This window comes from Labrus mixtus, unplaced genomic scaffold (assembly GCF_963584025.1).
Source record: "Labrus mixtus unplaced genomic scaffold, fLabMix1.1 SCAFFOLD_53, whole genome shotgun sequence".
Classification (NCBI taxonomy): Eukaryota; Metazoa; Chordata; class Actinopteri; order Labriformes; family Labridae; genus Labrus; species Labrus mixtus.
The window spans coordinates 1-27,500 of record NW_026870356.1 but is presented as its reverse complement, the minus strand read 5'-3'; the positions used below and the strand labels follow the sequence as shown (position 1 = coordinate 27,500).

General features: G+C 40.0%; 1 protein-coding gene and 1 long non-coding RNA gene across 3 annotated transcripts in view; both read left to right on the top strand.

Annotated features, from left to right (window-relative positions):
* LOC132970621 (zinc transporter ZIP1-like) overlaps positions 1-16,236 on the top strand; it is an 18,838-nt gene extending 2,602 nt beyond the window's left edge. The window contains exons 2-3 of the mRNA XM_061034477.1: positions 10,199-10,329; positions 13,704-16,236. Coding sequence (XP_060890460.1) covers positions 10,199-10,329; positions 13,704-14,387 — 815 coding nt within the window. The 3' untranslated portion in view covers positions 14,388-16,236. The remainder of the gene's footprint in view (positions 1-10,198; positions 10,330-13,703) is intronic.
* A 577-nt stretch (positions 16,237-16,813) lies between these two features.
* LOC132970622 (uncharacterized) lies at positions 16,814-17,559 on the top strand. 2 transcript variants are annotated; one of them, XR_009672244.1, is made up of 3 exons: positions 16,814-17,019; positions 17,305-17,398; positions 17,526-17,559. It is a non-coding gene; the product is annotated as an uncharacterized LOC132970622 (long non-coding RNA). The 2 variants fall into 2 exon arrangements; XR_009672243.1 differs by having other exon boundaries at positions 16,814-17,044.
* Positions 17,560-27,500: the final 9,941 nt, after the last annotated feature.

Sequence of the window (27,500 nt, the reverse complement as noted above, 5' to 3'; positions counted from 1 at the left end):
GATAAATTTACTGAACCAGCTATTCAACTTTTTGATAGTTTTAGTACCAAGTAGGATTGGGATCATTTGAAAATAGTAAAGGAGTCTAGGAAGGATGTTCATTTTCAGTAATGCTATCCTACCCAGCATAGATAATGGAAGGGAAACCCACCTATCTAGATCATCGCTTATACGTTTTAAGAGAGGTTCAAAGTTGGCCTTGTACATTTCTTCCACAGAAGGAGTAATTGAGATCCCCAGGTAAGTAAAGCCTTTGGGTGACCATTTAAAAGGCGATGATGGTTGAAACTGAGAATTGGGCATAATTTCATACTTTGAAAAATGTATTTTGTATCCTGAAAATTCACTAAATTGATTTATTAACTCCAATAATGCTGGTATAGCGGTCTTTGGGTTAGTTATAAAAAGTAGGACATCATCCGCATAAAGAGCTATTTTGTGCTCTCTATCCCCGACAGAGATTCCTGTGATGTTTGGGCTGTTTCTTATAGCTTCTGCTAGGGGCTCGATTACAACTGCAAATAACAGCGGTGACAAAGGGGACCCCTGTCTAGTCCCTCTCCCCAAGTGGAAAAAGGAGGAGGATTGGCCATTAATCCGAACAGCAGCAAGTTCTTTGTTATATAGCAACCTAACCCATCTGCAGAATATGTCCCCAAGCCCAAGACTGTTTAACACTGAAAAAAGAAAGTGCCATTCGACTCGGTCGAAGGCTTTTTCTGCGTCTAAAATTATTACCATACTGTCCAATTTTTCCTGATGTGATAACTGAATCACATTTAACAACCTCCTCATAGTGTTGCAGGACTTTCTACCAATAATAAACCCAGTCTGATCATTCAACAATAAAGGGGAGAACCTTCTCAAGACGTTGCGCCAAAATTTTAGATAATATTTTAAAATCAACATTTAACAAGCTAATGGGACGATATGATGGACATTCATCAGCCGGCTTCCCTTTTTTAAGGATGAGGCTAATACTGGCTTCAGTCAAAGATCTAGGCAAGACCCCCTTTTCAAATGATTCTTGTAGCATCTCTAAAAAAGGACCCATAAGTACTGACTTAAATTCTTTATAAAATTCACAACTAAGGGTTAGGGTTAGGGTCAGGGCCCGGGTCCTTTCCCGATTGAAGGGTCTGCAGTGCATCCAAAACTTCCTGAGTTGTAATAGGTTCATTAAGAGCCTGCTTTTGTTCATCTGTTAATCTTGGTAAAGTTAGCTTAGACATTAATCTATCAATCAATTCCTGTACACCTTGGGGCTCCCCACTGTAAAAATCCTTAAAGACACTAATAATATCGCTCGTATCAGATTTAATGTGGCCCTTTGTGTCTTTAATGGAAGAAATTGTGTGTGAATCAGTCTTTCTGTTTACTAATTTAGCAAGGTATTTGCTTGGCTTGTTACCATGTTCATAAAGCCTTTGTTGAGTGAACCTAATACTCTGCTGTGTCCTGTGAGTAAGAAGAGAGTTCAGAGAAGCATTGTAGCCAGCATTGCTATTAACATCAGACGGATAATTAGCATATGTCTTTTCTAGCTCTGCAAGTTCGCTTTCTAGTTTCTTTTGGGCTTCCCGCGCCTTGCGCTGTTCACTTTTTACGTAGGAGATGATTAGGCCCCTAGCATACGCCTTGCTAGTCTCCCAAAGTATGGAAGGGGAAATTAAAGGAGTTTTATTTATCGAGTAAAATATGAAATAAAATTTGGGTCACTGAGTAGGTGTGGGTCAAACTTCCAGGATTTACTAATGCCTGTTTTTTCCCTGAAAAGCAACTGTAGAAAAACTGGGCTATGGTCTGAAATAGAAATGACTCCGATATCACAAGACACCACAGAAGATAGCATTAGGTTAGGGATAAAGAAATAATCAATTCGCGAGCTGCTTTTGTGAGCACTTGAAAAGAAGGTGAATTCTTTTTGGTTAGGATGTATAGCTCCCCAGACGTCTACAAGCCCTTGCTCTTTTTGTAGGGGCTCCAGACTCAGCAGGTAGCTTATCAATGAGTGGGTTCAGGTGACAATTGAAATCTCCACCTACAACAGAACATTCACTCTCAAGTTCAGCAAACTCCAGAAATGCCTTTGTAACAAAGTCTGTGGGGCGGTTTGGTGGGACATATATATTAAGAATTGAGATTGATTTTCCATAAAATACACCCTTAATTATAATGTATCGTCCCTCACTGTCTTTAACGCAGGATTCAAGCTTAAAAGGCAATTTCTTATTAATCAGGATACTAACTCCTCGACTGTTCGAGGTGTAAGATGAAAAAAAAGTATCACCAACCCAGTCCCTCTTCAGTTTAACATGTTCTTGGTCCTTAAGATGCGTTTCCTGCAGGAGTGCAATTTCCACTCCTTCCTTCTTCAGAGAAGTCAGGATCTTCTTTCTCTTAACTGGGTGATGAATGCCCCGCACATTCCAAGTGCACAGCTTTATACTAGGAATGTTCATAATCAAATTTGACTGCAACATAATGTAAATAAGTGCTGCGCAACACTGTCAAACACATGAAAAAAGAATACTCTGGTGACACGTAATGCATATCGAACAATTAACAGAACAGTGGCCCTTTTAACAAAACTATTTACAAACACTATTACTAGGTCCCTCACAAGCCGTATTACGGCCTTTAAACCTAAGAACCGACCGCAAAGAGTGAGATTTAAACCTCCTATTGGGTGGAGGACCCCTTGTCTGACTCTAAATGCAAGCATTTGTTTTTTCCTTCCTTAGCTGGCACAGTAAATAATCATAAATGTATTTATGTATATCAATCTTCCTACCACTAAGAATTATTGCCAACATCATTGATATACTAGAGAAGGAGATGTGCCAGAAAACTAGTAAAGAAAAAACATAATTGGTAGATTACAGTTCCCGTTGGCAGTAATGACTCTTACGAGTGGTTATTTGGGCAAAGAAAATAAGGGAAGACTAAACGAAAAAATGATTTAAGTAATTTGTAGTTAGGTTTAAGCCTCCAAGTCTTCAATGTAGAAATACACCATGCAGCATCATTATTATGTCATCCTCAAGCTTCAATATAAATAAACAACTTAGATAACATAAATGTAGCTGATAGGTAAAGAGTTTAGATTAGGGAGTGTTAACTATTCTCCTCCATAAAGCTTAACAAAACACAGAATGGGAGGATACCCCGAAGATGTTTAGGAAACCGATTGAAGCCCTCCAGGCAGACAGGTGAGCACTGCTCTCACATATATATATCTATATATATATAGATATATATATAGAAAAAGACAACGTTTTCGACTTCATTTGTGTATTTTAGGTCATCTACAGAGTGTCAACAAATGCTGAGGCTTGCTCTGGAGAGTTAAATGTTTTAACAGTGTTATTCACCGTAATCCTGAGAGAAGAGGGGTAGATCATGGCGTAGCGGGCCCCGTCTATGTTCTGGAGCTTCTTCCTCACTTGGTCGTACTCGCGTCGTCTTTTCTGTGTCGCCGCAGAAAAATCAGGAAAGAAATGGATCCGTGTACCGTCGAGTCGGACGTCCTTGAGACGTCTGACTGCATCCATTACTCTGTTGTTAAACCTCACTATCATGTTGTTAAACCTCACTATCACGGCTCTCTGTTGTTAAACCTCACTATCATGTTGTTAAACCTCACTATCATGGCTCTCTGTTGTGAAACTTCACTATCATGGCTCTCTGTTGTTAAACCTCACTATCACGACTCTCTGTTGTTAAACATCACTATCACGGCTCTCTGTTGTTAAACATCACTATCACGGCTCTCTGTTGTTAAACCTCACTATCACGGCTCTCTGTTGTTAAACATCACTATCACGGCTCTCTGTTGTTAAACCTCACTATCACGACTCTCTGTTGTTAAACCTCACTATCATGTTGTGAAACCTCACTATCATGGCTCTCTGTTGTTAAACCTCACTATCATGGCCCTCTGTTGTTAAACCTCACTATCATGGCTCTCTGTTGTTAAACCTCACTATCACGACTCTCTGTTGTTAAACATCACTATCACGGCTCTCTGTTGTTAAACATCACTATCACGGCTCTCTGTTGTTAAACCTCACTATCACGGCTCTCTGTTGTCAAACATCACTATCACGACTCTCTGTTGTTAAACCTCACTATCACGGCTCTCTGTTGTTAAACCTCACTATCATGTTGTGAAACCTCACTATCATGGCTCTCTGTTGTTAAACCTCACTATCATGGCCCTCTGTTGTTAAACCTCACTATCATGGCTCTCTGTTGTGAAACCTCACTATCATGGCTCTCTGTTGTGAAACCTCACTATCATGTCTCTTTGTTGTTAAACCTCACTATCATGGCTCTCTGTTGTTAAACCTCACTATCACGGCTCTCTGTTGTTAAACCTCACTATCATGTTGTGAAACCTCACTATCATGGCTCTCTGTTGTTAAACCTCACTATCATGGCTCTCTGTTGTTAAACCTCACTATCATGTTGTTAAACCTCACTATCATGGCTCTCTGTTGTTAAACCTCACTATCATGTTGTCAAACCTCACTATCACGGCTCTCTGTTGTTAAACCTCACTATCACGGCTCTCTGTTGTTAAACCTCACTATCATGGCTCTCTGTTGTTAAACCTTACTATCACGGCTCTCTGTTGTTAAACCTCACTATCATGGCTCTCTGTTGTTAAACCTCACTATCATGGCTCTCTGTTGTTAAACCTCACTATCATGTTGTTAAACCTCACTATCATGTTGTTAAACCTCACTATCACGGATCTCTGTTGTTAAACCTCACTATCATGTTGTTAAACCTCACTATCATGGCTCTCTGTTGTTAAACCTCACTATCATGTTGTTAAACCTCACTATCATGTTGTTAAACCTCACTATCACGGCTCTCTGTTGTTAAACCTCACTATCATGTTGTTAAACATCACTATCACGGCTCTCTGTTGTTAAACCTCACTATCACGGCTCTCTGTTGTCAAACATCACTATCACGACTCTCTGTTGTTAAACCTCACTATCACGGCTCTCTGTTGTTAAACCTCACTATCATGTTGTGAAACCTCACTATCATGGCTCTCTGTTGTTAAACCTCACTATCATGGCCCTCTGTTGTTAAACCTCACTATCATGGCTCTCTGTTGTGAAACCTCACTATCATGGCTCTCTGTTGTGAAACCTCACTATCATGTCTCTTTGTTGTTAAACCTCACTATCATGGCTCTCTGTTGTTAAACCTCACTATCACGGCTCTCTGTTGTTAAACCTCACTATCATGTTGTGAAACCTCACTATCATGGCTCTCTGTTGTTAAACCTCACTGTCATGGCTCTCTGTTGTTAAACCTCACTATCATGTTGTTAAACCTCACTATCATGGCTCTCTGTTGTTAAACCTCACTATCATGTTGTCAAACCTCACTATCACGGCTCTCTGTTGTTAAACCTCACTATCACGGCTCTCTGTTGTTAAACCTCACTATCATGGCTCTCTGTTGTTGAACCTTACTATCACGGCTCTCTGTTGTTAAACCTCACTATCATGGCTCTCTGTTGTTAAACCTCACTATCATGTTGTTAAACCTCACTATCATGTTGTTAAACCTCACTATCACGGCTCTCTGTTGTTAAACCTCACTATCATGTTGTTAAACCTCACTATCATGGCTCTCTGTTGTTAAACCTCACTATCATGTTGTTAAACCTCACTATCATGTTGTTAAACCTCACTATCACGGCTCTCTGTTGTTAAACCTCACTATCATGTTGTTAAACCTCACTATCATGGCTCTCTGTTGTGAAACTTCACTATCATGGCTCTCTGTTGTTAAACCTCACTATCATGGCCCTCTGTTGTTAAACCTCACTATCATGGCTCTCTGTTGTGAAACCTCACTATCATGGCTCTCTGTTGTGAAACCTCACTATCATGTCTCTTTGTTGTTAAACCTCACTATCATGGCTCTCTGTTGTTAAACCTCACTATCACGGCTCTCTGTTGTTAAACCTCACTATCATGTTGTGAAACCTCACTATCATGGCTCTCTGTTGTTAAACCTCACTATCATGGCTCTCTGTTGTTAAACCTCACTATCATGTTGTTAAACCTCACTATCATGGCTCTCTGTTGTTAAACCTCACTATCATGTTGTCAAACCTCACTATCACGGCTCTCTGTTGTTAAACCTCACTATCATGGCTCTCTGTTCTAGAACCTCACTATCACGGCTCTCTGTTGTTAAACCTCACTATCATGGCTCTCTGTTGTTAAACCTCACTATCATGGCTCTCTGTTGTGAAACCTCACTATCACGGCTCTCTGTTGTTAAACCTCACTATCATGGCTCTCTGTTGTTAAACCTCACTATCATGTTGTTAAACCTCACTATCATGGCTCTCTGTTGTTAAACCTCACTATCATGTTGTCACACCTCACTATCACGGCTCTCTGTTGTTAAACCTCACTATCATGTTGTTAAACCTCACTATCATGGCTCTCTGTTGTTAAACCTCACTATCACGGCTCTCTGTTGTTAAACCTCACTATCATGTTGTTAAACCTCACTATCACGGCTCTCTGTTGTTAAACCTCACTATCACGGCTCTCTGTTGTTAAACCTCACTATCATGTTGTTAAACCTCACTATCATGTTGTTAAACCTCACTATCATGGCTCTCTGTTGTTAAACCTCACTATCACGGCTCTCTGTTGTTAAACCTCACTATCATGTTGTGAAACCTCACTATCATGGCTCTCTGTTGTTAAACCTCACTATCATGGCTCTCTTGTTAAACCTCACTATCACGGCTCTCTGTTGTTAAACCTCACTATCACGGCTCTCTGTTGTTAAACCTCACTATCACGGCTCTCTGTTGTTAAACCTCACTATCATGTTGTTAAACCTCACTATCACGGCTCTCTGTTGTTAAACCTCACCATCACGGCTCTCTGTTGTTAAACCTCACTATCATGTTGTTAAACCTCACCATCACGGCTCTCTGTTGTTAAACCTCACTATCATGTTGTGAAACCTCACTATCATGGCTCTCTGTTGTTAAACCTCACTATCATGTTGTTAAACCTCACTATCATGGCTCTCTGTTGTTAAACCTCACTATCATGGCTCTCTGTTGTTAAACCTCACTATCATGGCTCTCTGTTGTTAAACCTCACTATCATGTTGTTAAACCTCACTATCATGGCTCTCTGTTGTTAAACCTCACTATCATGTTGTCAAACCTCACTATCACGGCTCTATGTTGTTAAACCTCACTATCATGTTGTTAAACCTCACTATCATGGCTCTCTGTTGTGGAACCTCACTATCATGGCTCTCTGTTGTTAAACCTCACTATCCTGTTGTGAAACCTCACTATCATGGCTCTCTGTTGTTAAACCTCACTATCACGGCTCTCTGTTGTTAAACCTCACTATCATGTTGTGAAACCTCACTATCATGGCTCTCTGTTGTGGAACCTCACTATCATGGCTCTCTGTTGTTAAACCTCACTATCCTGTTGTGAAACCTCACTATCATGGCTCTCTGTTGTTAAACCTCACTATCACGGCTCTCTGTTGTTAAACCTCACTATCATGTTGTGAAACCTCACTATCATGGCTCTCTGTTGTGGACCCTCACTATCACGGCTCTCTGTTGTTAAACCTCACTATCATGTTGTGAAACCTCACTATCATGGCTCTCTGTTGTTAAACCTCACCATCACGGCTCTCTGTTGTTAAACCTCACTATCATGTTGTTAAACCTCACCATCACGGCTCTATGTTGTCAAACCTCACTATCATGTTGTTAAACCTCACTATCATGGCTCTCTGTTGTTAAACCTCACTATCATGTTGTCAAACCTCACTATCACGGCTCTCTGTTGTTAAACCTCACTATCATGTTGTTAAACCTCACTATCATGGCTCTCTGTTGTGGAACCTCACTATCACGGCTCTCCGTTGTTAAACCTCACTATCATGTTGTGAAACCTCACTATCATGGCTCTCTGTTGTTAAACCTCACTATCACGGCTCTCTGTTGTTAAACCTCACTATCATGTTGTTAAACCTCACTATCATGGCTCTCTGTTGTTAAACCTCACCATCACGGCTCTCTGTTGTTAAACCTCACTATCATGTTGTGAAACCTCACTATCATGGCTCTCTGTTGTTAAACCTCACTATCATGGCTCTCTGTTGTTAAACCTCACTATCATGGCTCTCTGTTGTTAAACCTCACTATCATGTTGTCAAACCTCACTATCACGGCTCTCTGTTGTTAAACCTCACTATCATGTTGTCAAACCTCACTATCATGGCTCTCTGTTGTTAAACCTCACTATCATGTTGTCAAACCTCACTATCACGGCTCTCTGTTGTTAGACCTCACTATCACGGCTCTCTGTTGTTAAACCTCACTATCATGGCTCTCTGTTGTGAAACCCGCTTTGGTGTCCAGGTGAAGGACCTTTGGGATCCATGATTCTTAAGTTTTTACGTCGACCTCTATTTTCATAGTCGTTAAGCCGTTCAGTTAGCTTGTGTATTTTTGCTTCCATAACCACCAGACGTTGCTGGGCGCCGATTGACATGTTTTCCACAGCTAGTATCCGCTGCTCCGCCTCGTTAACTCGGTCGTTGACTTCTTTTAAACTCTGGGAGATATTGGCGTTAATATCATGTACCATCTTTTCTAGCTTTTCATCCATCATAGCGTCAATATTTGCTGTCATTGTCTCCAGAGCTTTGGTCAGCCTCGGGTCTGCTTCGGAGTTAGCATCACACGCTTTAGCTGCTGGGGGTAGGCTGCAGGTGAGGCTGCAGGTGTATCTTTCTTCTTAGAAAGCTGTTTGGGAGGCATTTTGCTCCAGAATTGGTCCAAGGACATCACCTGGAGTAGTTACTCCGCTTTGCTTCAAAGTTTCTCGCCAAAAGAAATAGTGAAACCAATGTTGCAGGATAATGTGCGGGAGCTCTGATGGAGCAGGGCTACTCAGGTGCTTGCATCACCGGAAGTCTCTGTACCAACATTTTTATTTGTTTAACCTCAAATAAAATGTCAGTACTCTGACCCAATGACAGCTGGGATCGGCTCCAGGCCCCCGCCCCCCACTGCGACCCTGAACGGGAAACAGTGGTAAAGATAATGGATGATCTGTGTGTCCTCAGCTGTGCGACATTTAGTCCTATTAGAAGTGTCAGCAGCATCAGAGTCACTCACCCTGATATGTAAATATATGAAAAACACAAATCAAAACACAACCGGCAGTTTGCACAGGAGGTGGAGCTTAGTCTGCTTTATTCATGGTGGGGAAATAGTTTGAGAACTTGACGAAGATTCAGAGGGAACGAAACGTTTAGATTTGTTTCTAATAAATTGGAGATGCCGAGCATGAGAGTAGTGTGCAGGAAATGTTATTTTTCAATATTCTGTCTGAGATTAAAATCCAAGTACAACAGACACAGAGCACTTAGTCTCAGGGTACGCTGTTCCAGTTTGGTGTTTTTTCATCTGTGAGGTTGAAAACTTCACTGCAGATTTTGTTTCCAGGCAAATAAATGACAAAACTTTATTGTCTGGATTCTGCTGCTGGGACAAGGCCTCCCCCCTCTGTGTCCCATCCTGCCCGAGGGACACAGTTCTCTTGTTTCTCTTGATCCAGTTTTCATATTTTTAACGCCTCTTGACGCCACGTTTCTTCGCTGAAGTTCTTCGACCAACCCTTCCTTCCTTCCCTTCCTCTCATCCATCCTTCCTTGTTCCTCCTTACTCGTTGCTCCTTCCTCATTCCTTCATCTTGTTTGTTTAATTCTTGGATCAGTCCCGGTCAAGATCAGCTCGGGCAGAATCACGCCTGAGACAGAACCCCCCCTCCTGAGTCCCCCCCCCAGCCCTGCAGTCAGTCCGTCCTCCCAGACCAGCCTCACCTTCAACATCCTCTTCATCAGAATCCTTACCTCAACATTCATCTGATCTATCATTCATAAGATCTGTCATTAAATATCTCAGACGCAGATCGTTGTGTCGTTTTGCTGATGCTCAAGGTGCACGTCTGCAGACCTGGTGTGTGAGACGGGGGGCGCCCTCTGTTGGTTGTCAGTAGATTACACTCAGTGTTTTAAATGTGTTCATATTTGATTTTTGACTCGCAGGCTGCATCGAGTGAGGAGGTGCAGAGGTTCATGTCTGATCTTTTATTCTGCAGATTTGCGGCGCCGGCTCCTCAGTCTGATCAGCTGTTTTGCTGGAGGCGTGTTTTTGGCCACCTGCCTGCTGGACCTGCTGCCGGACTACCTGCAGAGCATCAACGAGGCCTTCAGCAACGCCGGCATCACGGTGAGACGGCAGACTGACTCTTTACTCAGCAGCCTCTACCATCAGTGTGTGAATGTGTGTGAATGGATGAGTTAACACTAACGGACTCTTTACTCAGCAGCCTCTACCATCAGTGTGTGAATGTGTGTGAATGGATGAGTTAACACTAACGGACTCTTTACTCAGCAGCCTCTACCATCAGTGTGTGAATGTGTATGAATGGATGAGTTAACACTGACGGACTCTTTACTCAGCGGCCTCTACCATCAGCGTGTGAATGTGTATGAATGAGTTAACACTGACGGACTCTTTACTCAGCGGCCTCTACCATCAGCGTGTGAATGTGTATGAATGGATGAGTTAACACTGACGGACTCTTTACTCAGCGGCCTCTACCATCAGCGTGTGAATGTGTATGAATGGATGAGTTAACACTGACGGACTCTTTACTCAGCGGCCTCTACCATCAGCGTGTGAATGTGTATGAATGGATGAGTTAATACTGACGGACTCTTTACTCAGCGGCCTCTACCATCAGCGTGTGAATGTGTATGAATGGATGAATTAATACTGATGGACTCTTTACTCAGCGGCCTCTACCATCAGCGTGTGAATGTGTATGAATGGATGAATTAATACTGATGGACTCTTTACTCAGCGGCCTCTACCATCAGCGTGTGAATGTGTATGAATGGATGAGTTAATACTGATTGACTCTTTACTCAGCGGCCTCTACCATCAGCGTGTGAATGTGTATGAATGGATGAGTTAATACTGATGGTCTCTTTACTCAGCAGCCTCTACCATCAGTGTGTGAATGTGTATGAATGGATGAGTTAATACTGATGGACTCTTTACTCAGCGGCCTCTACCATCAGTGTGTGAATGTGTATGAATGGATGAGTTAATACTGATGGACTCTTTACTCAGCGGCCTCTACCATCAGTGTGTGACCTGTGGTGATTCTCTGTAAACTTTGACCTCAGGTTAAAGTGAGACGACACACCTCTGTGCCGACAGACTCGCTGCTGCTCGGCTTCAAAACGCCTCAAACTGATTTTTCAGGGTAGCTAAAGGTCGATGCTAAAAAAGACACTGCTGGGAAACCTGTGGTGTGTGTGTGTGTGTGTGTGTGTGTGTTTGTCTAGTGTGTAGTGTGTGTGGAAGGAGGGGGTGTTTAACGGGAATCTCGTTCCTCCCCCTCAAATAACATTGAATTAACCTCCAGCTGCTTCAACAGGCCAAAGTTATAACTGTGGTAACTGTGTGTGTGTGTGCGTGTATGTGTGTGTCTAATGTGTGTGTGTGTTTCTCCCCACACTTCCTGTCTCTCACCACATGGTGTTTGATGTGTTTTCTTCAGCACTCGTTGTTTTCTGAAGCTTTTATTCTAAATTAACAGTTTACACATTCATTTGTCAGATCCAATTAATTCTTAGAATTTATTTTTTGTACGTTCCCTCAATCAGTGACTTAACGTATCGTATGCGACTTCAGCCTCTCAGGTCCTTATTTTATTCCTGTTTCTCTGCCTGACCAGAAGATGGCGACACAGCTAGAAGATTGCTTGTGAAGATAGTGAGCAACACAACATGTTTTCACACCTGCTGAAAACATCCTGATATCTCCCCTCTGAGCGTCACTCAAACATCTGAATATTTCTCTCTTCACTCAGAGTTTCTCCTCCAGCCTCCTCGTATTTATTCTGCAGAAAGTCAGAGTGATCTGATGTGAGAATGCAGCAGGATGGAGGATTTCAGGGTCAGTCCTCCTGATAGATCTCTAGATATTTTCAAGAGTTCAGTTGATGAAACGTCTACATTCTGCTGTTTTAAAGCTCCTGCTGTTTGTGTTGATTTTGGCGCCCCCCTGTGGACATATGAGTCATGTTTTCCTACTTTCTTTTCACAGTCAAACCGCCCTCTCATCGCTGTGTTTAAAATGTAAACTAAAGTCTGTTTCTGCAGCGTGTTGGTAATCTCACAGCGAGCCGGCGACAGACGTTTAAATATCGTTATAGAAATAATCCGACTTGTTGCAGATGATGTTGTTTGTGTTTGTAGCTCCTAAACAGACATCAGTTATGATTTCATAACCAACAGGACTGGATATCGTGTATTTGAGGTTTCTCTTATCTGTGTCCTGAATCCTCTTTACATCCGCTCGTTTCCTCTCCTCAGCACTTCCTCCTGTGTTCACAGAGATAACGACATGTTTACAACATCACACCTTATATTACCAGAAATTCATAAAACAGTTCATTATATTTATATCTTATTTAAAGGTGATTCTCAGTTTAGTTCTGAGTCAGTTTGTTGAGTAAGAATCCGGCTGTGAAACCGAGAACGTGTTGTGTTTAATAGAATAGAATAGAATAGATGTTTATTGCCATGTGCTCAGGTACAGGACAGTACAGGTACATTGGAATTTTTGTGCGTTTCTCCCTGAGTCAGCTTCTACAAAAAAGTTAAAATTATATATAAAATAGAAAAGCATTATAAGAAAAAAAGAGTAGAAAATTACAAATTAAAAAAATGAGTCCGGTTAGTCCTGGAGCAGTGTGAGTGCAGGCCAGCGGGGGGAATGTGGAGGCGGGGACTCGGCCTCGTGTGAGTGCGCCCTGACACTCCTGGCGGCGGTCGTTCATGTGTCATGTCCACGTTGTGTATCTGTCCGTACTGCACACCTTCCTACTGCGCCAGGGCGAGGAAGTGTATCGTGCTTCAGAATGGTACGGAGCCATCACACCAGTCCAACGAGCCGGACTTTGGGGGGTCAAACGTGCTCGGACACCGAATGGTTAATAATAATAATAATCTTTATTTATAGAGCACTTTTCAAAAACAAGTTACAAAGTGCTTTACAAGGACAGCAAATATAAAAACAGGTCATAGAATAATAAACAAGGCAAGATTAAGGAATAAAAATCACTTTTAAAAGAACTTTAAAATACAAACAATTCTTTTAAAGGAATTCTAAAAAGTGAAAATAGTCACAATTTAAAATCAACACAAATCTGGAAAGGCTCGCCGGGTGTGTGTCACACTAGAATAACAATGTGAGCCTGTGAGGGACAAAAACAGCTACTTTGAGTTAATGAACTGTGGAGTATTTGTTGTTTCATGCAGGTTGAAGCTCTCTGCCTGTAGGCGGCCATGATGCCAGAATTTAAAACTTTATGAGTAAAAATCAAACGATGTGGAAACATGTTTGATACCACGGCAACAGAAACAGAAGAACGAGGGAACAAATATTTGATAATCTCTCAGTTCAATTATCAAAAAATTCATTTTTTCCAAAAGTTCTGGATCTCATTTTGAGCCCCAGATCTCTTCAGCGTGTAAATATAACGGACATCTTTGTGGTCAAACTGACTCCTCCCCCTCTCCTTTCAGCTCCAGTTCCCTCTCCCAGAGTTCATCGTTGCCATGGGGTTCTTCCTGGTCCTGGTCCTGGAGCAGATCATCCTGGCCTTCAAGGACCAGTCGTCGTCGGTGACAGAGGAGCGTCGGGCTCTGCTGGTGGAATCCAGCGTCCAGGCCAACGGGCGTCCCCACTCCCACTCGCACCGCCGCGGCTCAGACGACTCCAACGCCAGCCACTTCCACGTGGACTTCAACTCGCAGTCGGCGCTGCGAGCCTTCATCCTGGTCTTCTCGCTGTCGCTGCACTCGGTGTTCGAGGGTCTGGCGGTGGGCCTGGTGGAGGAGGGGAAGGAGGTTCTGGAGATTTGCTTGGCGCTGATGATCCATAAGAGCGTCATCTCCTTCAGCCTGTCCTTCAAGCTGTGTCAGAGCCGGCTGCGGCGCTCCGTCGTGGTCGGCTGCCTGCTGCTGTTCGCCGTCATGTCACCGCTCGGCATCGCCGTGGGGATCGGCCTCACCGAGACGCGCATGTCGCCGCAGCACCAGCTGGCCCGCTCCACGCTGGAGGGGCTCGCCGCCGGGACCTTCCTCTACATCACCTTCATGGAGATCCTGCCGCACGAGCTCAGCTCCGCCAGGAACCGCATCCTCAAGGTCGCCATGCTGCTGGTGGGCTTCGCCGTCGTCACCGCCGTGCTCTTCATCAAGCTGTAACCATGGAAACGGGGACAAGATTGACACGTGTGACAGAAGAAGCGTGTAAGCTCTGATGCGTTCACAGACCGTAGATCAGATCAGGAGTTTCATCCTCACAAAGTTTTAAACATTTTAGAAAATAACAAAAAAGGTTTTTAAGAAGTCAAACACGGTGACAGCGTTTAAAAAAAAATACTCAACCTCAGATCCTCGATACGACAAACAGGCGGCGGAGAGATGGTTAATGATTATTGACGGTATATAAATATGGACGACACATCACCGTCTCCTTCTGTTGTACTAAACTGACGCTGAATCCCCCCCAACGACGAGCGCTGACATATTCCACTGGTGACCTCGTAGGAGCCAAAAAAAAAACCCACACATTTAACTTCCTGTTAAGAGGTCAAAGGTCGCTCAGGTGGGTCCGGTCCTCAGCAGAACAGATCTTTGTGTTAGTCGTGTCAGTGCTCGTTACGTTTCCTCTCACCGCTCTTCTTCTACTCTAATAATCCGGTGCACACAGCAATGCAGGAGCCTCATTGGTCAACAAAGCTGTCAATCATGAGGTTACATCATCCTCTTTTTCACAGCAAATGATGAGCCAATCACAGTCATGAACACTCTGACATCATTCAGTATGAAAAGAACGAACCGATGAGACAGAATCTGGGTTTGAGAAACAAGTATTTGAAGTGTATTTTGATTTTAAAGTGCTTTAATGGTCCAAACAAATCCAGAGCATTCAGGAGCAGAATCTAAAGTTAGAAGGAGGACATACTGACTGCTGCATTGTTGTTAGAGAAGCCAGCACTTCAACATGTTTCCTTAATGATCAGATAGTAAGATACCTTTATCATCTCACTCTCTACACATCTTACTGATTGGACCTTTAACTTTTAAATTATTCATCCTGGAATCTCTTCATATGTTTAAAAATATTTTACAATCAGCTTTTATAAAATAATGTTTTTTCTTTTTACTAACCATGAACCTTTTTCCTTTTGTTAGTTTGCTCTCGGGCAGAGAAGCTTTCTATCAGTGAGGTCTGCTGTAAATGCTGGATGAACTTTATGGTTCTTTGTTTTTTTGAGGCTTCAAAGGGACGCTTTGAAAAGTCCAGCAGCCTAAAACCCACAAATATTCAGTTCATGGTGACGTAAATGAGAAGAACTCCACATCTGAGAAGCTGCTTTTTTAATGTTTTTATGTCTTTTCTCTGGATCGATCATTGTTCTTTTGTTCTTTTGCACACAGATGTCATGAGTTCTTTGTGTTTATGAGGGTTAATTAAAGCCCCCTCCTGAGTTTAAATGTGACCACATGCAGCGGCCGAAAACCTCCCATGTGATCTCCGAGCTCTGTGCAGTCGACTTCAACAAATCTCTGCAACAACAAAATAAACTAAACTTTGAGTTCCCATGGCGTGAAGATCCATCCTGAACACGGACGCAGAGAGAATGTGTGTAATCAGTTTTTTTCTTTTTTTTTTCTTCTTCTTTGACGAGCAGCAGAAAAACAGGAAACGCTTTGTTCAACGGGACAAACTCCAACTTCTCCTCCTCTCACTTTTAGAAAGAAAAAAGAAGTCTTTTGATTGTGACGCTGCAAAGAAGACGCGGCGCTGCACAAACACAAAGAGCCGCTTGTTGTCGTTCATTCAGAGGAATTTACTACACTGAAGCGTCCGAGCGGTTTGAGAGCTGCTCTGATTTATCCTCTCTTTATCGTTTAGACGGAGACTCGTGTATTTTTGTAATCCTGACACCCGAGTCTGATTCAAAGCACTACAATATTTGAATTACTGTGTGAAATGTTCTGTGTTGTGATGATCCCCAAAGACTGAATTAAACAAGAGATCGTTTTTTCAAACCACACCGAGCCTTGGAGTCTTTTTTTTGGGGGGGGGGGGGGTTACAGTCACAGATTCTTTTAGTCTGGTTTCAGTATTTTTGCAGTTTTTTTTGTTTTTCTCCAAAAATAATGTGAAAACTACAAACTCCTTTTTAAATTAAGAATCTAAGAATCTCCTCATATTGACACATTTAAACGTTGGGAATGTGAAAAAGCAAAGCGTAAAGGAGATCTGAATCATTTAAAAACAATTAAAAAAAACATTTAAATGAACCGCATGTTGCCCATCTACTGATCTTTAGACTTCCTGTTCCTGTACAGCCCATCAAGTCTTTCTTTTGGATTCATCTCGTATAGTTTCTGGAGGTCACCTCTTATAATTAATCTATATTCTTCATAATGTAATTACATTTAAAGAGACACACACACCAAAACGGAGCGTTCTGAGAGAGCTGGTTTATACAGGGTCACAAACCTCCTCTGGTGCTTGATTCATGTTATATTTTGACCAAAGCACAGATGAAAAGGTGGAGGAGGGGACTGTTTGAAAAGGTGGAGGAGGGGACTGTTTGAAAAGGTGGAGGAGGGGGACTGTTTAAAAAGGTGGAGGAGGAGACTGTTTGAAAAGGTGGAGGAGGGGACTGTTTGAAAAGATGGAGGAGGACTGTTAGAAAAGGTGGAGGAGGGGACTGTTTGAAAAGATGGAGGAGGACTGTTTGAAAAGATGGAGGAGGAGGACTGTTTGAAAAGATGGAGGAGGACTGTTTGAAAAGATGGAGGAGGACTGTTAGAAAAGGTGGAGGAGGGGACTGTTAGAAAAGGTGGAGGAGGGGACTGTTTGAAAAGGTGGAGGAGGGGGACTGTTTAAAAAGGTGGAGGAGGAGACTGTTTGAAAAGGTGGAGGAGGAGGACTGTTTAAAAAGGTGGAGGAGGAGACTGTTTGAAAAGGTGGAGGAGGGGGACTGTTTAAAAAGGTGGAGGAGGAGACTGTTAGAAAAGGTGGAGGAGGGGGACTGTTTAAAAAGGTGGAGGAGGAGACTGTTTGAAAAGGTGGAGGAGAGGACTGTTTGAAAAGGTGGAGGAGGAGGAGGACTGTTTGAAAAGATGGAGGAGGACTGTTTGAAAAGATGGAGGAGGACTGTTAGAAAAGGTGGAGGAGGGGACTGTTAGAAAAGGTGGAGGAAGGGACTGTTAGAAAAGGTGGAGGAGGGGACTGTTAGAAAAGGTGGAGGAAGGGACTGTTAGAAAAGGTGGAGGAGGGGGACTGTTAGAAAAGGTGGAGGAGGGGGGCTGTTAGAAAAGGTGGAGGAGGACTGTTTGAAAAGATGGAGGAGGGGGACTGTTAGAAAAGGTGGAGGAAGGGACTGTTAGAAAAGGTGGAGGAGGGGACTGTTAGAAAAGGTGGAGGAGGGGGCTGTTAGAAAAGGTGGAGGAGGACTGTTTGAAAAGGTGGAGGAGGACTGTTTGAAAAGGTGGAGGAGGGGGATGATATGTACTCTTTAAAACTAATTTGGTTTTGACTTGTTAGGTGTCAACTTCTGTCAAATAAAGCAAATATATCATATTTTTAATTCTCAGCCTTTTTCAGCATACATTTAATTTATTTTATCATTTTTCTGGCTATTGGGGTTTTTATTCTCTGTCGTCTTGTACCCTCAAGCAGAATCAAAAACATTTTTTTTAGAGGATCATGACTCTCTTTTGTCTCCTTTTTTGATCTTTTATTCTTATTTAATTATGTGAGGTTGAAGCAAAAGCTAGAGGAAGAGCTCCGGCCTTAGTAGCAACGGTTAAGCCCCTTACCTTTATAAAAACATGTTTATATTTGTACTTATATGAATCAGGAGGAGGAAGTTCACCTCTGTGTTTTTTTACCTTTCGGCGTGCAGTAGCGGGAATCTGCCGCCAGAGGGCGCGCTGCATCCGCCTGTCATGAATCAAAGCTTGTCTGTGTTTGACAGGATGACTCACTCCTCGTTGGTTTGAACTCGTAAAGGGATCCACCTTTTGTGTGTGAGTGGGCGTTCACACTTCAACCTTGTTCTTATTTGACCTCACACGCAGACACACACACACACGCACACACACACACACGCACACACGCACACACACACACGCACACACACACACACACACACACGCCGTTACCATGGAGAACAGGCAGCAGAGATCTGAAGGAAATTACACTCTGATACTATTTTAGATGCGAGCATGGGATTTTCTCGACACGTGACTATTTCAGGACTTTTCTCACAGTGACAAAGCCTTCATGATAGATTAGACACTTAAAAATATATATATATATATATATATATATATATATATTACGTGGATGATCTGAATCTTTCGATAAATTACATTTTTCATTTTTTTTATTGTTTATTTATTTTTGTAAGACCTAGAAATGCCCATAATAATCACATAATAACACATAATAAGGGTAAAAATTCACATAACTAAAACTCTATGTGAGTATTAACATGTATGGTGGCCCTGAAGATCAATTGGAAAAAAACAAAACTTAACTAAACTTGAAAAATCCAAATTAAATGTATCATGAATATTAAATGAAACGCAAAAAAATTCACATTATTCAAAGAAATTTACTTAACGCAAAAATATGACACGAAACTCATGAAGAGTAAAAACATTGTTTCTGTGAAGAACTTGAAGTCTCAAAAAGTAAAAATAAAATGTGTACGCATAAGATGATAACTGAAAGATAATCATTTAACTTCATTTTATATTTTTGCACTCAGTTGACCTCTAAGGAGGTCACTGTATTTGTGTTTTTCTTACTTTTTATTATGTTTTTGCTGCAATAGTCAGACACTGTCTCTAGTCAGTTGTGTAGATTTTAATGCCAATTAGTGTGTTAAGAAAATAATAATAAAAGCGCACATTCCAATAGTAATACTGCACTTATTTGGCAGTTTACTCAATAACACTTTAATATCTTCAAGTAACCATATTAACAGTAATATCGTCATTTTATTATTTAGATTTTAAGTATTTGATAAAGTAGATTTGACTAATACTTCACTAAAACGAAACAAAAACTATTAAAACCAGCCGGTTTGCTTTCCGCTGCTATAACTTCCACAGGCCACTAGAGGTTGCCATGTTTGCTAATTTGAAGCACCGAGGCATCGAATCTTTTTTCGGCACAAATAGCAAGAAAGCCTCGAGGATTCATTACGGCTTTGCTCCCCCCCCCCCCCCCATAACTAAATGAACTATCAGCACACTTACTCTCTGTAAGCCGCTGAATGGTTGTAACATGGAGACTTTTCAGCGCTCCCCTGGTGATAAAACAGCAGCGCTCACTTGTTGACATTTTCTGCCCGTTGAAATAGCAGCAGAGTGAGACGTCTTCACTTTCTCGCGTCTCTCTGCCGAAAATCATTCCACTACGTCAAGTCGTCCCGTCCGCTCGGTGAAGATGTCTGCGACGGGTACAGGCGGCTGTGGACCCGGACCTGGACCCACTTCGGGCTCCGGGTCCGGGGCTTCCAACCCCAGAAAGTTCAGCGAGAAGATAGCGCTGCATACTCAGCGACAGGCCGAGGAGACGGCCGCCTTCCAGGAGGTTATGATGGACATCACTTCGACCAGGGTGAGTGTGAGACGGAGGAGGAGGAGGAGAGCTGCCCGGAGGAAGAGAGGCCTTCCCGGGGCTCTGAGATCACCTCTACATGGAGCTCTGCTGAGAACAAGTTCACTCATAGTGAATAATAGCGGAACACGACATCGTACTGAGTGGTTGTGTGACATTTAATGTCGGCTGAACTTGTTGTTACTTCTGGTTGTCCATTTCCGATACGTCGTTAGCAAGTTAGCAGCGGAAGCTAACTTGGCTTGTTTACTATGCTGCGTTCACGTCGCTGTCAACCTGTTAGAGCGTCCCGCCGAACTCCGTTCAAAAATCTGACAGTTTAGTGTGACGTTACTTGTGGCTACGCATATTATAATAAAGTTTAACATAAAGTAAGATCATTTTACAAATATTGCAGTTCTTCTTTATTATTCGGCATTCATTTGAGACTTAAAAGTTTTACATTTCTCAACATAATCACGATTTCTTTTAATAAAAGCCAACAGAGCGAGTTGCATTTAAAACATACTTTAATGTGTTGTATAAAAACTGTGCCGTTTTGTTTGATATGACCACACAACATGTGTTAACAACTTGTATGTTGTTATTTATCTTGTGTTCGTGTTTAACAGGTGTGTTTACTGTAATTGGTCGTTTTTTTGGACGGGATTTGGCGTGGCGGTCTCTAAGTGCAAATTTGTCTCTTAGCAAGCGTCTAAAAACTTCCATGTAACAGTCAGTGCGCTGTGCAGATGTTAATATGCAGCTGTTTTATGAAGTGAGTTCACACTGACACTAAAGCTAAGTGTTGTTAGCTTCCTTAGCTCAATCAGGATGTGTTTGTTTTGTACCTGTGAGCCTGCTACCTGTCAGTGAGGGGTCTGCTGCAACACTAACAGCAAAATTAAGTTTAGTAAAGTGTAATTTAAACATTAATTTCAGCAGTCACTTTATAAATATGCATTCAAGTGATTGTACTTCTATATGCGGGTTAAAGGTGAGGACAGGAGAGGACTTCTCCTTGAAGAGATTTATTTATCAATCTGAAGTCTGATGTGGAAATCTTCATCTCGTATCTCTTCCTGACATGATTATCTCTCTGGAGTAGAAACAGTTTGGTTCTTTATGTGTTTATCTCTCTGGAGTAGAAACAGTTTGGTTCTTTATGTGTTTATCTCTGTAGAGTAGAAACAGTTTGGTTCTTTATGTGTTTATCTCTGTAGAGTAGAAACAGTTTGGTTCTTTATGTGTTTATCTCTGTAGAGTAGAAACAGTTTGGTTCTTTATGTGTTTATCTCTCTGTAGAGTAGAAACAGTTTGGTTCTTTATGTGTTTATCTCTCTGTAGAGTAGAAACAGTTTGGTTCTTTATGTGTTTATCTCTCTGTAGAGTAGAAACAGTTTGGTTCTTTATGTGTTTATCTCTCTGGAGTAGAAACAGTTTGGTTCTTTATGTGTTTATCTCTCTGTAGAGTAGAAACAGTTTGGTTCTTTATGTGTTTATCTCTGTAGAGTAGAAACAGTTTGGTTCTTTATGTGTTTATCTCTCTGTAGAGTAGAAACAGTTTGGTTCTTTATGTGTTTATCTCTCTGTAGAGTAGAAACAGTTTGGTTCTTTATGTGTTTATCTCTGTAGAGTAGAAACAGTTTGGTTCTTTATGTGTTTATCTCTGTAGAGTAGAAACAGTTTGGTTCTTTATGTGTTTATCTCTGTAGAGTAGAAACAGTTTGGTTCTTTATGTGTTTATCTCTCTGTAGAGTAGAAACAGTTTGGTTCTTTATGTGTTTATCTCTCTGTAGAGTAGAAACAGTTTGGTTCTTTATGTGTTTATCTCTGTAGAGTAGAAACAGTTTGGTTCTTTATGTGTTTATCTCTCTGTAGAGTAGAAACAGTTTGGTTCTTTATGTGTTTATCTCTCTGTAGAGTAGAAACAGTTTGGTTCTTTATGTGTTTATCTCTGTAGAGTAGAAACAGTTTGGTTCTTTATGTGTTTATCTCTGTAGAGTAGAAACAGTTTGGTTCTTTATGTGTTTATCTCTGTAGAGTAGAAACAGTTTGGTTCTTTATGTGTTTATCTCTCTGTAGAGTAGAAACAGTTTGGTTCTTTATGTGTTTATCTCTCTGTAGAGTAGAAACAGTTTGGTTCTTTATGTGTTTATCTCTGTAGAGTAGAAACAGTTTGGTTCTTTGTGTGTTTATCTCTCTGTAGAGTAGAAACTGTTTGGTTCTTTATGTGTTTATCTCTGTAGAGTAGAAACAGTTTGGTTCTTTGTGTTTATCTCTGTAGAGTAGAAACAGTTTGGTTCTTTATGTGTTTATCTCTGTAGAGTAGAAACAGTTTGGTTCTTTATGTGTTTATCTCTGTAGAGTAGAAACAGTTTGGTTCTTTATGTGTTTATCTCTCTGTAGAGTAGAAACAGTTTGGTTCTTTATGTGTTTATCTCTGTAGAGTAGAAACAGTTTGGTTCTTTATGTGTTTATCTCTGTAGAGTAGAAACAGTTTGGTTCTTTATGTGTTTATCTCTGTAGAGTAGAAACAGTTTGGTTCTTTATGTGTTTATCTCTCTGTAGAGTAGAAACAGTTTGGTTCTTTATGTGTTTATCTCTGTAGAGTAGAAACAGTTTGGTTCTTTGTGTTTATCTCTGTAGAGTAGAAACAGTTTTGTTCTTTATGTGTTTATCTCTCTGTAGAGTAGAAACAGTTTGGTTCTTTATGTGTTTATCTCTGTAGAGTAGAAACAGTTTGGTTCTTTATGTGTTTATCTCTGTAGAGTAGAAACAGTTTGGTTCTTTATGTGTTTATCTCTCTGTAGAGTAGAAACAGTTTGGTTCTTTATGTGTTTATCTCTGTAGAGTAGAAACAGTTTGGTTCTTTATGTGTTTATCTCTGTAGAGTAGAAACAGTTTGGTTCTTTATGTGTTTATCTCTCTGTAGAGTAGAAACAGTTTGGTTCTTTATGTGTTTATCTCTGTAGAGTAGAAACAGTTTGGTTCTTTATGTGTTTATCTCTCTGTAGAGTAGAAACAGTTTGGTTCTTTATGTGTTTATCTCTGTAGAGTAGAAACAGTTTGGTTCTTTATGTGTTTATCTCTGTAGAGTAGAAACAGTTTGGTTCTTTATGTGTTTATCTCTGTAGAGTAGAAACAGTTTGGTTCTTTATGTGTTTATCTCTGTAGAGTAGAAACAGTTTGGTTCTTTATGTGTTTATCTCTCTGTAGAGTAGAAACAGTTTGGTTCTTTATGTGTTTATCTCTCTGGAGTAGAAACAGTTTGGTTCTTTATGTGTTTATCTCTCTGGAGTAGAAACAGTTTGGTTCTTTATGTGTTTATCTCTGTAGAGTAGAAACAGTTTGGTTCTTTATGTGTTTATCTCTCTGGAGTAGAAACAGTTTGGTTCTTTATGTGTTTATCTCTAGAGTAGAAACAGTTTGGTTCTTTGTGTTTATCTCTCTGTAGAGTAGAAACAGTTTGGTTCTTTATGTGTTTATCTCTGTAGAGTAGAAACAGTTTGGTTCTTTATGTGTTTATCTCTCTGTAGAGTAGAAACAGTTTGGTTCTTTATGTGTTTATCTCTGTAGAGTAGAAACAGTTTGGTTCTTTATGTGTTTATCTCTGTAGAGTAGAAACAGTTTGGTTCTTTGTGTTTATCTCTGTAGAGTAGAAACAGTTTGGTTCTTTATGTGTTTATCTCTGTGGAGTAGAAACAGTTTGGTTCTTTATGTGTTTATCTCTGTAGAGTAGAAACAGTTTGGTTCTTTATGTGTTTATCTCTCTGTAGAGTAGAAACAGTTTGGTTCTTTATGTGTTTATCTCTGTAGAGTAGAAACAGTTTGGTTCTTTATGTGTTTATCTCTGTAGAGTAGAAACAGTTTGGTTCTTTATGTGTTTATCTCTGTAGAGTAGAAACAGTTTGGTTCTTTATGTGTTTATCTCTCTGGAGTAGAAACAGTTTGGTTCTTTATGTGTTTATCTCTCTGTAGAGTAGAAACAGTTTGGTTCTTTATGTGTTTATCTCTCTGGAGTAGAAACAGTTTGGTTCTTTATGTGTTTATCTCTCTGTAGAGTAGAAACAGTTTGGTTCTTTATGTGTTTATCTCTCTGTAGAGTAGAAACAGTTTGGTTCTTTATGTGTTTATCTCTCTGTAGAGTAGAAACAGTTTGGTTCTTTATGTGTTTATCTCTCTGTAGAGTAGAAACAGTTTGGTTCTTTATGTGTTTATCTCTGTAGAGTAGAAACAGTTTGGTTCTTTATGTGTTTATCTCTGTAGAGTAGAAACAGTTTGGTTCTTTATGTGTTTATCTCTGTAGAGTAGAAACAGTTTGGTTCTTTATGTGTTTATCTCTGTAGAGTAGAAACAGTTTGGTTCTTTATGTGTTTATCTCTGTAGAGTAGAAACAGTTTGGTTCTTTATGTGTTTATCTCTGTAGAGTAGAAACAGTTTGGTTCTTTATGTGTTTATCTCTCTGTAGAGTAGAAACAGTTTGGTTCTTTATGTGTTTATCTCTGTAGAGTAGAAACAGTTTGGTTCTTTGTGTTTATCTCTGTAGAGTAGAAACAGTTTTGTTCTTTATGTGTTTATCTCTCTGTAGAGTAGAAACAGTTTGGTTCTTTATGTGTTTATCTCTGTAGAGTAGAAACAGTTTGGTTCTTTATGTGTTTATCTCTCTGTAGAGTAGAAACAGTTTGGTTCTTTATGTGTTTATCTCTCTGTAGAGTAGAAACAGTTTGGTTCTTTATGTGTTTATCTCTCTGTAGAGTAGAAACAGTTTGGTTCTTTATGTGTTTATCTCTCTGTAGAGTAGAAACAGTTTGGTTCTTTATGTGTTTATCTCTGTAGAGTAGAAACAGTTTGGTTCTTTATGTGTTTATCTCTCTGTAGAGTAGAAACAGTTTGGTTCTTTATGTGTTTATCTCTCTGTAGAGTAGAAACAGTTTGGTTCTTTATGTGTTTATCTCTGTAGAGTAGAAACAGTTTGGTTCTTTATGTGTTTATCTCTCTGTAGAGTAGAAACAGTTTGGTTCTTTATGTGTTTATCTCTGTAGAGTAGAAACAGTTTGGTTCTTTATGTGTTTATCTCTCTGTAGAGTAGAAACAGTTTGGTTCTTTATGTGTTTATCTCTCTGTAGAGTAGAAACAGTTTGGTTCTTTATGTGTTTATCTCTGTAGAGTAGAAACAGTTTGGTTCTTTATGTGTTTATCTCTGTAGAGTAGAAACAGTTTGGTTCTTTATGTGTTTATCTCTCTGTAGAGTAGAAACAGTTTGGTTCTTTATGTGTTTATCTCTGTAGAGTAGAAACAGTTTGGTTCTTTATGTGTTTATCTCTCTGAAGTAGAAACAGTTTGGTTCTTTATGTGTTTATCTCTGTAGAGTAGAAACAGTTTGGTTCTTTATGTGTTTATCTCTGTAGAGTAGAAACAGTTTGGTTCTTTATGTGTTTATCTCTGGAGTAGAAACAGTTTGGTTCTTTATGTGTTTATCTCTGTAGAGTAGAAACAGTTTGGTTCTTTATGTGTTTATCTCTGTAGAGTAGAAACAGTTTGGTTCTTTATGTGTTTATCTCTGTAGAGTAGAAACAGTTTGGTTCTTTATGTGTTTATCTCTCTGTAGAGTAGAAACAGTTTGGTTCTTTATGTGTTTATCTCTGTAGAGTAGAAACAGTTTGGTTCTTTATGTGTTTATCTCTGTAGAGTAGAAACAGTTTGGTTCTTTATGTGTTTATCTCTGTAGAGTAGAAACAGTTTGGTTCTTTATGTGTTTATCTCTGGAGTAGAAACAGTTTTGTTCTTTATGTGTTTATCTCTGTAGAGTAGAAACAGTTTGGTTCTTTATGTGTTTATCTCTCTGGAGTAGAAACAGTTTGGTTCTTTATGTGTTTATCTCTGTAGAGTAGAAACAGTTTGGTTCTTTATGTGTTTATCTCTGTAGAGTAGAAACAGTTTGGTTCTTTATGTGTTTATCTCTGTAGAGTAGAAACAGTTTGGTTCTTTATGTGTTTATCTCTGTAGAGTAGAAACAGTTTGGTTCTTTATGTGTTTATCTCTCTGTAGAGTAGAAACAGTTTGGTTCTTTATGTGTTTATCTCTGTAGAGTAGAAACAGTTTGGTTCTTTATGTGTTTATCTCTCTGAAGTAGAAACAGTTTGGTTCTTTATGTGTTTATCTCTGTAGAGTAGAAACAGTTTGGTTCTTTATGTGTTTATCTCTGTAGAGTAGAAACAGTTTGGTTCTTTATGTGTTTATCTCTGTAGAGTAGAAACAGTTTGGTTCTTTATGTGTTTATCTCTGGAGTAGAAACAGTTTGGTTCTTTATGTGTTTATCTCTGTAGAGTAGAAACAGTTTGGTTCTTTATGTGTTTATCTCTGTAGAGTAGAAACAGTTTGGTTCTTTATGTGTTTATCTCTGTAGAGTAGAAACAGTTTGGTTCTTTATGTGTTTATCTCTCTGTAGAGTAGAAACAGTTTGGTTCTTTATGTGTTTATCTCTGTAGAGTAGAAACAGTTTGGTTCTTTATGTGTTTATCTCTGTAGAGTAGAAACAGTTTGGTTCTTTATGTGTTTATCTCTGTAGAGTAGAAACAGTTTGGTTCTTTATGTGTTTATCTCTGGAGTAGAAACAGTTTTGTTCTTTATGTGTTTATCTCTCTGTAGAGTAGAAACAGTTTGGTTCTTTATGTGTTTATCTCTCTGTAGAGTAGAAACAGTTTGGTTCTTTATGTGTTTATCTCTGTAGAGTAGAAACAGTTTGGTTCTTTATGTGTTTATCTCTGTAGAGTAGAAACAGTTTGGTTCTTTATGTGTTTATCTCTGTAGAGTAGAAACAGTTTGGTTCTTTATGTGTTTATCTCTGTAGAGTAGAAACAGTTTGGTTCTTTATGTGTTTATCTCTGTAGAGTAGAAACAGTTTGGTTCTTTATGTGTTTATCTCTGTAGAGTAGAAACAGTTTGGTTCTTTATGTGTTTATCTCTCTGGAGTAGAAACAGTTTGGTTCTTTATGTGTTTATCTCTGTAGAGTAGAAACAGTTTGGTTCTTTATGTGTTTATCTCTGTAGAGTAGAAACAGTTTGGTTCTTTATGTGTTTATCTCTCTGTAGAGTAGAAACAGTTTGGTTCTTTATGTGTTTATCTCTGTAGAGTAGAAACAGTTTGGTTCTTTGTGTGTTTATCTCTCTGTAGAGTAGAAACAGTTTGGTTCTTTATGTGTTTATCTCTGTAGAGTAGAAACAGTTTGGTTCTTTATGTGTTTATCTCTCTGAAGTAGAAACAGTTTGGTTCTTTGTGTTTATCTCTGTAGAGTAGAAACAGTTTGGTTCTTTATGTGTTTATCTCTGTAGAGTAGAAACAGTTTGGTTCTTTATGTGTTTATCTCTGTAGAGTAGAAACAGTTTGGTTCTTTATGTGTTTGTCTCTCTGTAGAGTAGAAACAGTTTGGTTCTTTATGTGTTTGTCTCTCTGTAGAGTAGAAACAGTTTGGTTCTTTATGTGTTTATCTCTGTAGAGTAGAAACAGTTTGGTTCTTTATGTGTTTGTCTCTCTGTAGAGTAGAAACAGTTTGGTTCTTTATGTGTTTATCTCTGTAGAGTAGAAACAGTTTGGTTCTTTATGTGTTTATCTCTGTAGAGTAGAAACAGTTTGGTTCTTTATGTGTTTATCTCTGGAGTAGAAACAGTTTGGTTCTTTG